General features: G+C 41.7%; 1 protein-coding gene across 1 annotated transcript in view; it reads right to left on the minus strand.

Moving 5' to 3' along the window:
- Positions 1-4,858: 4,858 nt before the first annotated feature.
- Positions 4,859-18,008, minus strand: part of SGTA (small glutamine rich tetratricopeptide repeat co-chaperone alpha) — a 32,608-nt gene continuing 19,458 nt past the window's right edge. Inside the window, 6 exon segments of the mRNA XM_075205483.1 lie at positions 4,859-5,685; positions 6,245-6,340; positions 10,513-10,550; positions 15,479-15,541; positions 15,624-15,762; positions 15,866-15,970. Coding sequence (XP_075061584.1) covers positions 5,571-5,685; positions 6,245-6,340; positions 10,513-10,550; positions 15,479-15,541; positions 15,624-15,762; positions 15,866-15,970 — 556 coding nt within the window. The 3' untranslated portion in view covers positions 4,859-5,570.

The raw sequence follows: 18,008 nt of genomic DNA on the forward strand, positions 1-18,008 counted from the left end.
GAAACAGTGGCTTAGTTCTAAGCACTGCACGATGGAAAATCAGCAGAGTTGCCAGACATGACAGGGTTGCCAACTCCGAAACCCGTCTGGCCGAAGCAATGGCCAACAAAAAGGTCACTTTACATGAGAGAAGTTTGAAAGAAACAGACTCCAAAAGGGTCAAAGGGCGACTTTTGAAGCGCCGAAAGGACCAAGTTTAGGTCCCACGGAGCCACTGGCGAAACAAAAGGCAGTTAGAAATGAAGTACCCGATGTAGAAATGTCTGCACCTCCAGTAACAGAACTATACGTTTCTGAAAATACACAGACAACGCCGCTACCTGAACCTTAAGGGACGACAACCTCAATCCCTTGTCCAGACCATCTTGCAAAAAAGACAACACCCCGACTAATCGAAAAGAATTAGTAGGCACTTTGATCTTCTCACACCAACATATATATGCTTTCCAAATAGGGTGATTAATAGTGGATGATCCCGATTGTCTCCTCTCTCCAAAAACCCAATCGATTTAGCTCCGGATGAAATGGATGAATGGACCTTGACTGAGAAAATCCTTCCAATCTGGTACCAGTAGAATCACTGGAACCCTTTCGCCTCTCACTTTCTGCAAGATCCGTAACAGCAGCAGAAGTGGAGGGTAAAAGGTTCACCAACTTGAAGTTCCAGTGTACCGTCATATCGTCCACCAAGAACGCCTAAGGGTCTCTTGACCTGACACAATACCTTTCTACCTTGCGGTTGTGCCCAGAGGCCATTATGTCCATTTCTGGCCGACCCCATCGAAAGACTATTTGAGTAAACACCTCCGGATAGAGCGACCATTCGGCTGCGTGAAGGGCATGCCAAATTAAGTAGTCAGCCTCCCAGTTGTCCACTGATGATTTATGTAAGCTACCGCCATAGCATTGTCCGACTGTATTCAGATCAGCCGACGTGCCAGGAAGGACTGTGCCTGAACAGAGCATTGAATACTGCCCGTAGTTCCAGAACATTTATAGGCAACCGTGCTTCCTCCGGCATTCAACTCCCTTGCAATCTGAGGTGAAGATTGACTGCCCCCCATCCCAACAAGCTGGCATCTGCCGTTACCACAGTCCAGTCCCACACAGAGAAAGGACGCCCCTGTTAGGATGTCCCTCCTCAGCCACCAGAGAAGAAACAGGCATGTTGTCTGTGACAACCGAAAGACCTGCGTTTTTAAGCGGGCATCCGACCTTGACCACTTTGCTCATTTCCATTTGCACAAGTTCCAGCAGGAGATTCTGGCAAACTACAGAGCCTTGAACGAAGAAACCATGCGACCCAGTAGCTTTATACACTGAAGTACTAAGACACGATTTAGAGATAAAAGATCTTTCACCTGACGCCGGCACTTTGTCTACAGGGAGAAAAACCCTCTGACAATTTGGGTCAAACAACAATCCCAGGAACACTATACGTTGGGCTGGTATCCAACTGGATTTTTTGTAGTTGATCATCTGTGTTCCTGCAAAATGGTCCTGGTCAGTTGCAGATGTACCGACTCCGCCTTGATCAGCAGGCCAGCTAGGGTAAAATAGTCACCCCCCTGTAAACGCAGCTGAGCTGCTATTATAGCCATCACCTTTGTGAACACTCGCAATGCGGTGGGCCAAACCGAATGGGAGAGCTCTGAACTGAAAATGCTCCAAACCCACCACAAACCACAAGAAACTTTGATGACCTGTCCATTTCGGAATATGTAGGTAAGCATCCTTGATATCTAAAGATGCTAAGTACTCGCCTTTCTTCATGGAATTTATCAAAGATCTGATGGACTCGAAAGCTGGGTACGCCTAAGCAGGTGTTGAGGTCCTTCAGGTTTATAATTGGTCTGAAGGACGGATCCGGTTTTTGCACCAGAAAAAGGTGAGAGTAAAAGCTTGACCTCTCTGCCCCAACGGGACTGGAACAATCACCCCAGCATCCCGAAGTAACTGCATAGCTCCCTGCAAAGCATGTCTTTTCTCTGACTCCCTGGGAAAAGGTCTAGTAATGAAACGCTGTGGAGGTGCCCCCACTAGGTCCAAAATGTATCCCCTGGACACTATACCTTTCACCCAGGTGTCTGTGGTGGACCTGAGCTACTGCTCCTGAAAGAGCAGTAGACGTTTTCCCACCACCGGAGACCCCGGTGGAGGATGCAGGAAGTCATGCTGCTTGTTTTTCTGCTGGCTTAGGGACAGGGCGACATCCTGTCTAGGCCTGTCTGTCTCTTTGCCCCCCCTCCCCTTGTAACTGGGGCTAGGCTTCTGGAAGAACCACCTCTTGAGCGACCAACAAACCAAAAGAAGCAAAAATGCCTCCCTTTTGCTTTTGACACAGCTACCTAAAGAACAGCGCTCTTCCCCCCCCCCCCCCTGTGGCCTGAACGATTAATTTGTCCAAAGTTGAACCAAACAAAGCCTCTGTCATATGGGGCAGATTTCAAAGCTCTTTTGGAATCGGCATCCGCCTCCCAAGATCTTAACCACAATGTGCGCCTAGCTGCCACTGCTAAGGAAGAGGTTTTTGACAACCCCTGACCCTCATTCAGAACCGCATCCCCTAAAAACTCAGCAGCATCTTTAATATGATCTGCCAATGGAGCCAACTCAGTTTTAGCCACGCCAGACTGCATTCCTGCATGAAGGGTAGTGGCCCATTTTTCAACAGCTTTAATGACCCAAGCTGCCGCCAGCACTGGGCGCAGGGACACCCCAGACACTAAATAAATCAATTTCAAAATCGCTTCACACTTTTTGTCAGTACTGTCTTTAGGTGACACTGCATTCGGCAACATTAAAACCGTAGACTTCGCCAAGTGTGCGATAGGGGCATCAATACTGGGATGAGTCTCCCATGATCCCACCTCGGAATCTGGAAAGGGGTAGAAAAGTGTGTATCGTCTAGGAATATGAAATTTATTAACAGGTTTAAGTCTGGCCTTGTCCCAAATTTCCAACAGTTGCGCAAGAGGAGGGAAGAAAACCGTTCTTTTCTTTGCCTTTTTAAAAATGGAGGTCTGTGATACAGACTGTTCCCCATCCGATATGTTAAGAACCTTTTGCACTGCCAGGATAAGGTTCTCAATGCCCTATTGTACATATCCTCCTCACCTGTGGGCAAGTCATCAGGGTCAGAATCCTCTAAAACAGGCCTGTCCAACCTGCGGCCCTCCAGGTGTTGTAAAACTACAAGCCCCAGCATGCTTTGCCAGTAGACAACCAGTTGATAGCTGGAAGGGCATGCTGGAACTTGTAGTTTCACAACATCTGGAGGGCCGCAGGTTGGACAGGCCTGCTCTAAAACATCACCATCTCCCAATTCTGATGGATCCGTGTCCGAATCTACTAACTCCTGGGCAATAGGCAGACCCAAGCTTTTACGCCGTCCACCTGCCATACTCGAGTGAATGGAGCCATTTCTTTGCAATGTTGCTGCTCAAACAGTCAGGATCAATTGGTGACCATTGGATAACAGCATTTTTAAAATCATTACACAGATTCTCGATGGAATGGAGGTCTGGGCAACTCTGTGATACTGATTTATCTGTGTTTAAGCCCCTCCATGGTGGCTATTGCTGCATGCTTTGTGTCACTGCTTTGCAGCAATATAAATTTTCCCAAAATGCCAAAGGTCTCTTGCAAGCTTCAGCAGGTTTTCCACTAATAGGTGTCTTGCTCAATCTATTTTGTCCACTATCCTGACAATTTTTCTAGACCATGACGTTGAAAAACATTCCCATAGCATTAATCTTCCATCATCATAATTCACAATAGATATAGTGTTGTAGGATAATGAGTATAGGCGTGTGCCAAACTTAGTGTTTAGTGAGGAGGCTAAAAATTGTACTCCATATTATCAGATCATAGTCCCCCCTCCACTGTCTAACAAACGGTTTACAATACTTAATGGAATTTTTTAACAATATTTTTTTTTTTTTTTTGCCATCCTTGTCTAGGAGTTTGGTGAGGTGCTGGGGCTATTGCTGCCCCGTGGACAGTTTCCCTCACCTCTGCTATGCAACACTAAATTTTACAAAGACGCCTCACCAATAATTGTCCGTCCTGTTTTCAAGATGACTTGGTCTAGACAAATTCAATTGTGTTATATTCACTATTTTTTTTATGATGGATTTAGTTTTGTAGGGGATATTAAGTGATCTTCATAATAAATGTTCTTGTACAAAAAGCATTAACTAACTCTAAAGCCTCTTACACACAGATGTATTTATTTTGGAAATTAAACACTTTTCAATTATGTGACATCAGAAGACAAGCAATTCCTGCAGGCTTTATTTAGGTATCTTACAAAGGCAGAATATTATTGTTTTTCATTTGTAATTAAGCTTTATTTAACATTGGCATATTTATTTACATCATGAAACATGCCAAAGCAAGAGTTTGAATACTTTATAGACACTGTATATAGAGGGAATGAGTGGGAACAAGACCACATGCTTTGGGATATCTAGGTTACAATATGGTATGTGCATAAAGCAACCCTCTTCAGATTTTATCTCTAATAAAAATAAAAGTGTATAGATATCAGTTCATCTAATTTTGTGTGTACAATTTGGCAAGGATGCCTTCTAGTTTAGAGCTCCTGCAGCTAAGACCCAGTTATTGCATGATAAGCTTTTTTTTTTTACTAAAAGTAAATCCACCTGTAAACACATACAAAAATAAAACAAAATACTTACCTTTGTTTACTTTAACCATTATGAAGAAAAGGTAACACTGTGTATTACTACATAGGAGAGTTCTGTGACTTCTAACTATCTAACAAACTGCTCTTCAGAACTATCTGCCATTATATTTTTCTTTTATTTGTAGAAATAATATAAAGAAGCATGAATTTTCCAATGTCATCATTCAGTCATTTTATTAAAACATGTTGGCCATGGACAACATTTGGCTGTCAGAATTCTTCTTACAATACAGAATGACTAACAGGAGGGCTCTCGAATCTAGAAACAGTTTCTGTAAATTCCACACAGAGCTTGAAATATTGTAGAGTCTGAAGAGATGTATTTTGAAATTCATTTAAAAAATGACAACAGTTAGGATCCTCTTTCTGTTGGGAGCCACAAATTCATTATTGTTTGTCCATAACCATACATTTCATTTTCCAACTAGCAAGTTCTCTGTACACCTGAAACATAATCGGTGTCATTTTAAGTCAGTAAATCACAAATGGGTAAATGGTGCAAACCCATGAATACACCCTCTGTATAAATTATATGCAGACAAAGACAGGTCAGGGAGGGAGGGAGGGAGGGAAACACCAATATATTGTAGGTTTATTTTTCAACAGGAGCAGAAAGACTAGATGTCCAAACCAGATCAGCCCTTTGTGCTACCTTGTGGAAAGTGACACTTAATGGATCCTTTTGGAGATGGTGGATGAGGAATAGAACACTAGTTAACATTTCAAAAAAAAATAATTCTCCATCAAAGTTTGTTAATAGCACAAATCTAAGAGGAAGACGGACTGTGGCATGGTCACTTGGTACTTCCTACCCAGTTTCTTTAAAAAAATTACAATCTCTTGGCATGCTGGAAGCATCTCATTGATTCTGCTCCTCATTACTTGCACTTGGTGTTCGGCTTCTGATCTGACTGCGTAACTGTTCTATTAGTTCTGGATTTTGCTGCTGCATTTGTTGGGCAAACTGCTGTCCTCTAAAATATAAAAAAATAAAAAATAAATAAATAAAACACATTTCATAAAAAGAAATTCCTAGGCTTCAAATCATTAATCTCCAAATTCTTAGACTAAAACATTAAATACAAATGATAAGCAACAGATATACTCCATCAAATAAATGGATGCACAAAAACAATCGTTCTTATTTAATGAACATTTCAGTTTTGAGTGGCTCTGTCCTTTAAGCTAGCCTCCAACATTAATGTAACACCTAGGTATGTTAATAATTGAAAAAAATATACAGAGAAATAAGGTGTTCTGTGGTGAGCAATGGACATAAATCTACATATTTTAATACTTCAACTTTCACTGCAAGAATTGCAAAATAATGTAGGTGCTGCATTTCAATAATAATGAAAATGCCTAAGGGACATTAACTAGAAAGTAGAGCCACATGTGGAATCCAAATACCCAGTTTAATATGCCTACTACAATGTAGGAAAAATGCCTCTGTTGTGTTGAATTAAGATGCAAAAGCTACTGAAAACAAAGTGGGAAGAAGAAAATAAATAAAAGAGAGGAATCTGTACATACGCTTGTATAAGACTAGCTAGGTCAGTAGGAGGTGTGTTTCCTGCAGCTGCTGCTCCAGCCATAGGATTGTTGGAACCAGAGATCATTCCTGACATTCTGAAAACCAAAGTACAGAAAAGAGTTAAGTGTATGGGATAAGAGATCAGAACCAGCCCCACAAGTGACAGTTCCTCCATTCTGGCTTTGGCTGCTCCCACACTTCACTTCTTTCCTCCAGACATAACTACATCTAGTGTCAATTTTCAAACAAAAAGTCAGTGCATTATGCCTTATTTAATTTGTACTGCTTCCTGTAATTCCTGTTCTATGGTACTGGTGTTGCACTGCTCATTTTCAAAATCCATATATAGGAGTTGGTAGGAAGGGGTGAAGGTGATTGTTCTAAAATAGCAGGGGTTGTCCAGTACTGGACCACCCCTTTAAAGGTAAGTGAAATACATGTTACATGTTCTCTATATTTTAGTGCTAATTCCCACCATCCCTCTTGCTCCACTCTTAACTAAATTATGGGGTTTCCTGTCCAAGGACCTGTTTCCTTGCACTGTTGGAATCCATTAACTGGACTCCAGAACAGAGGGCTCGCTGCCCAAAAATGCCACAAGCTGAGACCTATGTTGGCATCTTTTTCTAATCTCACTGCTGCGCTGCTTCAGGCCGCTAACTTTGTTGGTCGTGTGGTGATAGCACTGCTCAAATGTCATTGGTTTGAACTGGTGTAATGGAGACCTATTAAAAACATTGATCCCTACAGTGCAATGGAGGAGGGCCCACGGCGGGACCCATGTAATTCATGTAAGGGGGAGAAGAGAGGGTGGGTGTTAACTTTTCAGCATTTCTATTACAAAATGTGGAATTGCCTTAAAGCCTTGGTTATGTCCTCCTTTAACCATCATTCTAGTACACTACAGTATTCTTGATTCCATCACTTCTCATACCTTTGCTTCCATTTATATTCTCAATTGTTCCTGGTCTTATGGAATTTCTCCCTCTTAATTTAAGCATGCACATGTCATACCAATCCTTGAAAAGGTTAACTAGTCTTATTTGTCCAGTTTCTATTTTATCTTCTATCTGCTAGCTCAGAATTTTTGGAACATTTTGTTTTTGTCCTAAATGCCTCTTTCAATTGTATGGCGTTTTGGGCAATCTAGTTTTAACCGAGATCAACTAAAGAGGAATTACATTGCATATCTAATAAATAAAATTCCAAGATCACTTTTCTACCCTGATGCCCCTTTCAACCCAATTTATTTCCATACTCTTCACTCAGATACTACAGTACTAGACCATTCGTTTTGAAGTTGCTTATTCATGCCCTATTGCTCTTTTTCTGTTTCAAGAACTGGAATAATGTCCCAAGGCTTTGCACTGGGTCTTCTCATTTTACATTCTTTCTAGGATACCTTCCTGTATATCCCATAGACTGTAAGCTTACGAGCATGGCTCTCTTCCCGCTCTGTCTGTATATATTAACCAGTATTGTTTTATTACTGTTTGTTTCCAATTGTAAAGCACTACAGAAATTGTCTAACCGCAAAACTGCTCAGATTTACAATTAAGCATATTCTGATTCTCATGGACACATGTCTTAGGTTTAATTGCTATAGTTTGTGTGATTGATTTCCTTCTAGTTAATATTATTGGCCTCCAAACAAACTCCTTAAACACACACGGTGTTATAGTAAACCTTATCTCTCTGCACACACGGGAAACATAGCTAACTATATACTAAACATATCTAGAGATAATCTTGTAACAATGGTGTACCCACTTAATTTATAGCTTGGAGCGTATGTCCAGTATTGGGGTATCAAATAAACCCTCTAACGATTATGGGCATTATAACGAACTGTGACTCTTTGGGGGGGGTATTCAATTGTTCGTCCGGACCTCAGAAAAACTCGCGCTCTAAAACTATTACCGTTAATAAGGTAATATCGCGCGTAAATACCGTTCAAACGGTAATTTACTCGCTGAATTTCAGCTCGCAGCTCAGGGAGCTGCGAGCTGAAATTCAGCGAGTAATTACCATATTAAACGGTAATAGTTTTAGAGCGCGAGTTTTTCTGAGGTCCGGACGAACAATTGAATACCCCCCTTTAAATCGCTAAGTGGTATCGTCTTTAGCCTCTAGATAGTATAAGTATGCTTGTCAACACTGCACGTAGCAGAGATCGTATTAGCTAGATATGATCTATCCCTGTATGCAGCGTGCAATAGCACTCCTGTCCACTCCTATACACAAGATTCTTAGGGGGGTATTCAATTGTCCGCGGCTTCAAGCGCGGAAAAACTATTACCGTTAATACGGTAATCTGTCGCTGGATTTCAGCTCGCAGCTGAGCTGCGAGCTGAAATCCAGCGAGTAAATTACCGTATTAATGGTTTTTCCGCGCAGGATTACCGGATTTTCGGCAATCCCGCGGACAATTGAATAGCCTCCTAAATGTGTTCGCTTGAGAACACCTAGGGAGACCTATTGGACTGATATATTTATAAGCGTGACTCATTGATAGGTCCCGTGAGGACTGTATACAATTGCTCGTAACAAGCGCTATTCAAGCCTAATGCAGATCTAATGGAGCGGCATCTAAAGCAGGTTTTTTTTTACTATTTCTAACAAGTTTGTTCATTTGAATCAAAGGCAATCTTAAATATAAGATAACTAGGAATATTAGCAAAACTTCTGACAGTAAACGCGGCGTCTGCCAACGTGCGTTTCGCTATTAACTTTAACCTTTGCCTCGTTAAAGCTAATAGCAAAACGCGCGTCGGCAGACGCCGCGTTTACTGCTCAGTGGTTGACAAGCATACTTATACTATCTAGAGGCTAAAGACGATACCACTTAGCGATTTAAAGAGTCACAGTCCGTTATAATGCCCATAATCGTTAGAGGGTTTATATGATACCCCAATACTGGACATACGCTCTAAACTATAAAATAAGTGGGTAAACCATTGTTACAAGATTATCTCTAGATATGTTTAGTATATAGTTAGTTATGTTTCCCGTGTGTGCAGAGAGATAAGGTTTACTAGAACACCGTGGGCTAGATTTACTAAGCTGCGGGTTTGAAAAAGTGGGGATGTTGCCTATAGCAACCAATCAGATTCTAGCTTTCATTTATTTAGTACCTTCTAGAAAATGACAGCTAGAATCTGATTGGTTGCTATAGGCAACATCCCCACTTTTTCAAACCAGCAGCTTAGTAAATCTAGCCCCGTGTGTTTAAGGAGTTTGTTTTAGTAAATCTGAGCAGTATCGCGGTTAGACAATTAAAATTGTCTATTTTATCAGTTCCAATCTTATTTCATGTTTCAATCCAATATGCACTTTTTATATTTCACTACTAGAAAGTTTTAATGTATTAATATAATAAAGAGAAATTTAACAGAATTAGAATATTTTTCAAATATATTTTTCCATTTGAGTGCCCCACAAGATCATTTCTTTTCTTTCTTCTCTACTTTGGTTTATAGTAATTCAATGATTGGGTGCACCTGTCCTCGGGATGTATATTGTATTCTATGAATGCTTGATTAATATATACATTTGTGAGGAAACTTATGGATACCTGGTGCGGTCTCCTTTTCTTTTGTAAATAGATGCTATATAAATAAATTATGATTGTATTTAATGGAAAACTACCATCAACTCCCACAGCTCAATCATACCTTACAGTTGGAGTTGGAACTATTAGCCCTGTGTCATGCCCACAAATTGCCTGTTAATAACCGAGGTAGCAGGATTATCTCATAAAAGCAGATAAATCCTTCATTTCTTGTGTCAAATGATCACCATTTGTCTTCAAATATAGACTGAAATCTTGCATTCTAAATCACTAGCAGTGTGCAAAACCCAATCATGGCTGCACGTCCCCTGCCCTGTGAGCAGCAATTTTACATAACTACACGTCCACCTAACCATTTGCGACCAATTTCCTAATGTATGATGTCTGATCTTTTGGTCATTTTTATGTCCCTTCCCCCACACCTTCTACTTTAAGGTTTTACTGAAAAGGACTTTGCAGAAATTGCAAAGCAAGTGCAAGTAGTTATTCACTTAATATTGCCACTACCACACTAATACCCAATTTACAGAGAGGTACGTGGAGTGGAATTATAATATCTCTCCAATTATGAGAATATATTTAACTATGCAACAGATTTTTAAATGGAAATGTTATGATTGTTGTCCTTTAAACACAGAACACAAAACTTTGTGTAACATATTTGCACAATGTACAATGAATACTACAAAAACTTACAACTGCTGTACTTGTGGGTTATTCATGAGATTCGATGCCTGAATAAAATAAAAAGAAAGAATGTAGATGATGAATACCATCAGACATATTACAGATGTTGTCAATCATGATTACATCATGCACAGGATTACACAAAGCTAAGGTACTACCACTTGTAAAAGGGCATGCTCTTTTGTGAACTGCGATCTCCAAGTCACTCCTATCTACAAGTTGATGTGCTTGTATTCGCAACAGATTGTCAAACGCACCCACAAATTTGTAATTCATCATATAATAGGATTTTTATACTTACTTAAAATCCGTTTCTCTTATGCATTGGGGTACACCGGGGACATTGGGGTAGAGAGTAGGGACAGGGCGATCTGGCACTTTAAGAACTTCAGTTAAAGAAGCCCTAGCTCCTCCCTCTCTATACCCCACTTCCTGTTTAGCCAGTTTATGTTTAACCAAGCCCCCAGAAAACGGAGAGAGAGAGAGAAAACAGGAACAGAGAAAAACATTCTCTCAAAAATAAGACATGTCAAATAGTAGGAGAAACCAGAGCATTAACGGTGGGTGCCCGGTGTCCACCAATGGACTAAGAAAAATGGATTTTACGTAATTATAAAAATCCTATTTTCGCCAACATCCTTTGGGGGACACTGGGAACATAGCGGACATCACAAATCCGCATCACGGGAGGCAGCTCTCAGAAGAAACTGCACAAAACACCTTTCTTCCAAAACTTGCATCCTTGGATGCAAACACATTAAACTTGTAAAAGCAAGTGCATGTGTGTAGAGAAAACCACGTGGCTGCCCGAAACAACTGTTCACTCGAGGCTCCATGCCGTGCCACCCAGGAAGCACTCATAGACCTCGTAGCGTGTGCCTGAAGATTATCTGGAGCAGGCTGTCCAGCCCTACTATAAACCTGACGGATTACCGCCGTAATCCACCGTGCAATAGTCACCTTGGAAGCTGACCAGCTTCATAGAATCAGTCTTGCGCACATTCTGAGTCCTACGCACATAAATGCGCAAGGCTTGGACTACATCGAGAAAACAAAAAGAAACTTCGTCCTCCGAATACCTAGATGTAGTCTGGGCAGGAATGACAATGTCTTGATTTAAGTAAAACCTAGACACTACTTTAGGGAGGAAAGCAGGCTTGGTCCGAAGAACTTCCCTACCCTCATGAAAAACAAGAGGAGGAGATTTGCAAGATAAGACTGCAAGCTCTGAAACTCTTCTTGCCGTAGAGATGGCCAAAAGAAAGGCAGTCTTCCAGGTCAGAAATTTGAAATCTACCATATCCAAGGGTTCAAAAGGCTGATGTTTCAGCACCAAACGTAAATCCCACGGTGCTACCAGAGGTACATATGAAGGTTGCACATGGAGCACCCCTTGAATGAAAAAGTTTGCACATGCAGCATCACAGCGAGTCATCTCTAAAAGGAGACCGAAAGGGGCCGACACCAGACCTTTAGGAGAAAACTAAGGCGCAACCCACACATCCAGGCCGTTCTGCAAGAACAAAAGCAACATAGCCAATCGAAAAGAAGAGGTAGGATACCCCTTTTTTTCACACCAGGCAATATATGCTCTCCAGACTCTATGATAAATCTTTGCTGAACCCAGTTTCCGAGCCCGAAGCATGGCTTGCACCACATGCTCAGAAAAACCCTTATTTCTTAGGATCATGGCTTCAACAGCCGTGCCAATAAAGCCTGATGTTCCAAACCTAGATGACAAAAGGGTCCTTGAGTTATTAGGTCTGGGTGTAGCGGCCTCTTACCATGGATAGCACAACTGTGTACCAGGCCCTGCGAGGCCAATCCGGCACCACTAGAAGACCCGGAACACCCTCACCTTTTTTTTTTTTTTAAACACCCGTGGAAGCATGGCTACCACTGGGAAAAGGTACACTAAACTGTACTTACAAGGAACAGACATGGCACCTACTGAGACAGCCAGAGGATCTCTTGCGCAGGAGCAGAAGAGGCCAACCTTGTGGTTCAACCGAGACGCCATAATGTCGACGTCTGGCTGACCCCACCTGTCTACAAACTGGCGAAACACCTCCGGATGGAGGGACCATTCACCGAAATACAGAGTCTGACTGCTTAGGAAATCGGCTTCCCAATTTTCTATTCCTGGAATAAAGATGGCCATAACCGCCGGAACGTGAGCTTCAGCCCACTGAAAGATCTTGTGCGTCTCTCGCATGGCTAAGGGACTCCTGGTGCCGCACTGGTGATTGAGATATGCTACCGCCATGGCACTCTCCGACTGAGTCTACACCTTCCTTCCATGCAGCAAATGCTGCGCTTAACAGAGCACGGAACACTGCATACATTAATTGGAAGCTTGGATTCCATAAGAGTCCAAAGACCCTGAAAGCGAGTGTGAAAACAGACGGCACCCAAACCCCGAAGACTGCGTCCGTTGTGATCAAGGTCCAATCCCAGATTGGAGAATGGACGACCCCTGCAGAGAATTTGTTTTTGAAACCACGTAAGAAGCGAATGACGCACATGTGGAGACATGCGAAATACCTGGCCTGATAGATTCAGATGGGATTTGTTTCATTTCGACAAAAGTTCCACCTGAAAGTCCCATGCATGAAGCTGAGCAAACTGGACCTCCTCGAATGTCGATACCATCGTGCCCAAAACGCGCATGCCAAAATGAACAGAGGTTTGTTTTGCCGACAAAAGAGATGTCACCATCTTCTGCAAGGCTAGAATCTTGTCCAGAGGTAAAAACACCCACTGTTGTCGGGTGTCGAATAAAAGTCCCAAAAAGTTCATCCGTAGAGATGGGATCAACTTGGACTTTTTGAAATTGAGAATCAACCCGTGGGATTCATGAGTCTGGATCACTACTTGAATATGAGACTGAAGTACCTCTGGAGCCTTTAAAAGAAGATCTTCCAGGTAAGGGATGATCGCAATTCCCTTGGACCTTAGCAGAGCAGCCATGACCGCCATAATCTTGGTGAAGATCCGCGGGGCTGTGGCCAGACCAAATGGAAGAGCCTGAAGTTGGAAATGCTCTGACCGAAGCACAAACCTCAAGAAAGACGGATGACCCTCCCAGATGGGAACTTGAGAGATAGGCATCCTTGATATCTAGAGCCACCAAGAACTCTCCCTGTTCCATGCCATGGACGACCGACCACAAAGACCCAGTCTTCTTGTTCATTCAAAAAGTGGGTAATGTAATCCCTGAAATGACAGGTGGTTGTGGTAAACATCAGAGTGGCTCAACTATTTCAATAATTACTAAGGAAGAGAAAAAGAAGAGAGTTAAAGGCTGGTACCATTTTAGGTTACATGTAACCTATATTTTGCAAAGTATTTACACCCAAGGTTTATTTGAAACTATTGTTTTACCAGGAAGTCTCATTAATTCTACTTACCTACCCATATAATCATTGTGGTTTCATTGGCTAAAGCCACAAGTAATTTCATTGGACAGAAGCCCTACAATTTCATCGCCTCTTTACAACTGTGACATGAATTGCAGTCCAGGAAAACCCCAGCTCGTGATGAAGATGCATTCCGTACTCCAAGTAAATGACCATCAACAATACTTACAATGGACGGAGAGAAAAGATAATAGGAGACACCGTTGTATAAAGGTCGAGATAGGAAATATTATTGGGAAGCAGTGATTTTTCAATGAGGGGTCTCGGCTGACCACCAACAACACAGGGTATAAAAGAGGAAGTGGAGAAATATTACATAAAAGAAAGCAGTTTATATTAGGGAAGGCGGGAACAATGACCTCCACTGCAAGAGACACTAGTATAGTAAAAGGGGACTTTAATACTGTGGCAAAAGGTTTTAAGGGAAGAGTGTATAAAATGAGCACGGATAAAGAGAGAAAGCACAGTAATGTAAAGAGGATGTTTATCATCTTAAGGATGGTATTTAATAAAGTGTCATGGGTCCGTTTAACATAAAATTGTAATTTTGATAGCAAAATGAATGAATCAATCCCAGCAGTTATCTTCCACATATATACTTGTAAAGGTGTGCTTGATTTAACGGTCAATTCATTCTTCTGAAAGAATCATTCTACTAAAAACTGCTCATTCCAAATTCTATTTGATATCCTGGATGTAATTCTCTTTATCGGTTTTTAGTTTTAATATATGAAAAACAGCAAAAAATTGGACTTCTCTAGTTATTTAGGCTGGAAGTAATTCTCAGTAGCTTAGCTAAGGAAAACTAATTAACACCACTATTATTGTTTTGCAAGTATGTTAAACAGTACCACATCTAAAAGATATTATCAATATCATGATACATTAATATTTATTGATTACAATATATTTAATGTGTGCAGAATACAGTACATGTACAATAAACATGTATATTCTTTATCTAAAAATGAGAAATGTGCTTCCAAAGTAATACTACTTTTATAGTGCATTTGTGGAGCAATGAATAGGATTGCTTTAAAAATGAAAGAATGCATTGTATAAAAAATTAAGCACATTCCACAAAACAAAACACTATACCAGAGTAGTTAGATATGCCAGAGTAACCTAGCCCAGTGCTATGCAAAAGCTACGTGGATGAACTATTCCATACACAGTGGCCAAGTGATTACCACTTCTGCCTCATAGCACTGGGGTTATCAGTTCAATTCCCGACCGTGGCCGTATCTGTGTGGAGTTTGTATGTTCTCCCAGTGTTTGCGTGGGTTTCCTCCGGGTGCTCCAGTTTCCTCCTACACTCCAAAAACATATTGGTAGGTCAATTGGTTGCTATCAAAATTGACCCTAGTGTGTGTGTGTGTGTGTGTGTGTGTGTGTGTGTGTGTGTGTGTGTGTGTGTGTGTATTTAGACTGGAATTTACAGGGACTGATGTGAATGAGTTCTCTGTACAGCGCTGCGGAATTAGTGGCGCTATATAAATAACTGATGATGATGCAATGTAAAGCACAACAATATGAAATAGTAACAAACCACTTACCATGCTCATAAAGCCGGGATTGTTGAGCAGTCCAGCTAGATCAAAACCTCCAGGAGCTCCCATCTGTAAGAAGCAAATATAAACTTTATATTTCTTATACCCTGGATTTATCCTCGTTACTCAAAACCAAAGGATGGCAACGCACCGGACTGGGCATCTCTTTCATTTTCTGTTCTGCAATCTTAAGATTCGATTTATAGGTGTCATTCTCTGGATCCAACTCCAAGGCCCTTTGGTAAAAGCCCACAGCTTCAGAATGCTTATTGAGACTTGACAGAGCCAGACTGAAACAGAGAAGACGATTCTCATAGCAAAGAAAAGCTGAAGAGTGAAAAATCTAGATACATATAAAGACATGCTTGTTAATTTATCACAAGTAGTTCTTACCCCATTCTACCAAAGGCTTTGCTGTAACTGGGGTCAATTGTAATAGCCTCTTCACAGTCTCGCACAGCGCCAGCATAGTTTCCCAATTTACTGTAAGCTGCCGCCCTATGCAATACAAAAATGTAACAGGTTAGCAATACATACATAGTTAAATTACTTTACACCCTGTGCATGTAAAAATCTAAATTTTAGTGAAATGTTTTTGTTCTTTACATAAATATCCAAGGGTTATGATGCCATTTACCAGAGTCTAAGAAATGTTACTATTTTAAACCACATATTTGTTGCCACCTATTGTCTTTATTTTGAACTTAGAATATATTAAGTGATGTGTAATGACATTACGTCTTTTTTCTGGCCTCCATTTGGGTAACCCCAGCCATTGGGGTATTGAGTGCAGTCAAGAGCAAAGGCATTTTTGATCTTTGAAATTAAACATAGCCCATCCTCCTCCATACCGCACGCCTTAAGACAAGCATCCAGAGTCAACCCTCTGCCTGCTGCCCAGCATTACTTATCAAAGTCAGCAGTGAGGAGAATTTAGCCAGATCAACCTGCAAATAGGTGCTGCAGCAGCTACACAATACCCAGAAGCAAAAGGCAGTTCCAGGTGCTGGTGAAAAGAGAGGATTTTTACTTACCGTAAAATCTATTTCTCTTTCTCCACTGGGGGACACTGCCAGACATTGGGGTATAGTAGTAGGATTGGGAGTTTAGGCACTAAAAACTCTTTGATTTTTACTCCCCTCCTCTGCTATGCCAATCCTCTCCTAGATACCTCAGTTTTGACTAACCAAGTGTACTATAAGGAGCTGCCCAAAGGACAAAAGAATGTAAATCGAAAACATTCATAATCAGATCGTCTACAGAGCAAGGGAGGGAGCGCAGTGTCCCCCAGTGGAGAAAGAGAAATAGATTTTACGGTAAGTAAAAATCCTCTTTTCTCTCTCCTACCACTGGGGGACACTGCCAGACATTGGGGACATACCAAAGCAGCCTCATGGGAGGGAATGCTCTGGAGCGGCTGCATGTAATACTTTCCTGCCAAAGCTTGCATCAGAAGATGCGAAAGCCTGCAATCTGTAAAACTTTACAAAAGTATGAACAGACGTCCAAGTGGCCGCTTTGCACAGTTGTTCAGCCGAAGCCTCATGGCGTGCCGCCCAGGATGCACCAACAGCCCTGGTCGAGTGAGCCCTAAGCGTCTGAGGAACTGGCCGAGAAGCTCGGACATAAACCAGACTAACAGTGGAAGTGATCCACCGAGCAATAGTCTGTTTAGACGCCGGCCAACCACGCTTCTTGACGTTGTATAAAACGAACAGATCCTTTGTTTTTTACGAGTAGAGGCTGTGCGGTCCACATAGCACCGGAGAGCCCTAACCACATCCAGTAGATGAAGATCGTAATCAACAGAGTCAGTTGACAAATCCAGACGAAATGCCGGAACCACAATCTCCTGGTTGAGATGGAACCTAGACACTACCTTTGGAACAAAGGAAGGTTTAGTACGTAACACCGCTCTATCTTCATGAAACATCAAAAATGGAGAACTACAACAGAGTGCTGCCAATTCAGACACCCTCCTAGCTGAAGATATAGCTAGAAGAAAAACCGTCTTCCAAGACAGATGGTGCAATTCTGCGGTAGAAGGGGCTCGAATGGAGGAAGACAAAGAGCCCTCAACACTAAATTCAAGTCCCAAGGTTCTACCGCATGAGAAAATGGGGGTTGAATATGAAGGACTCCTTGTAAAAAGGTCTGAACCTCACTCAGAGGTGCCAATTTTCGCTGAAAATAAATTGACAGTGCAGACACCTGAACTTTAAGGGAACCCAGTCTGAGTCCCTTATCCAGGCCCTCCTGCAAAAAAGCAAACAGTCTAGACAGGCTAAACCTGGAAGTATGGAAACCCCTGGATTCACACCAAAGGATATAAATCTTCCAGATCCTATGATAAATAGCCGCAGAAGATGACTTTCTTGCCCTAATCATGGTGGCAATAACTCATGACGAAAAACCCTTAGCCTTAAGAACTAAGGATTCAGCAGCCACGCCGTCAAAGCCAGCCGATCTAAATTGAGATAATGAAGAGGGCCCTGAACTAGCAGATCTGCGCGCATGGGCAGACGAAACAGCTGAT

This window comes from Mixophyes fleayi, chromosome 1, assembly GCF_038048845.1.
Source record: "Mixophyes fleayi isolate aMixFle1 chromosome 1, aMixFle1.hap1, whole genome shotgun sequence".
Classification (NCBI taxonomy): Eukaryota; Metazoa; Chordata; class Amphibia; order Anura; family Limnodynastidae; genus Mixophyes; species Mixophyes fleayi.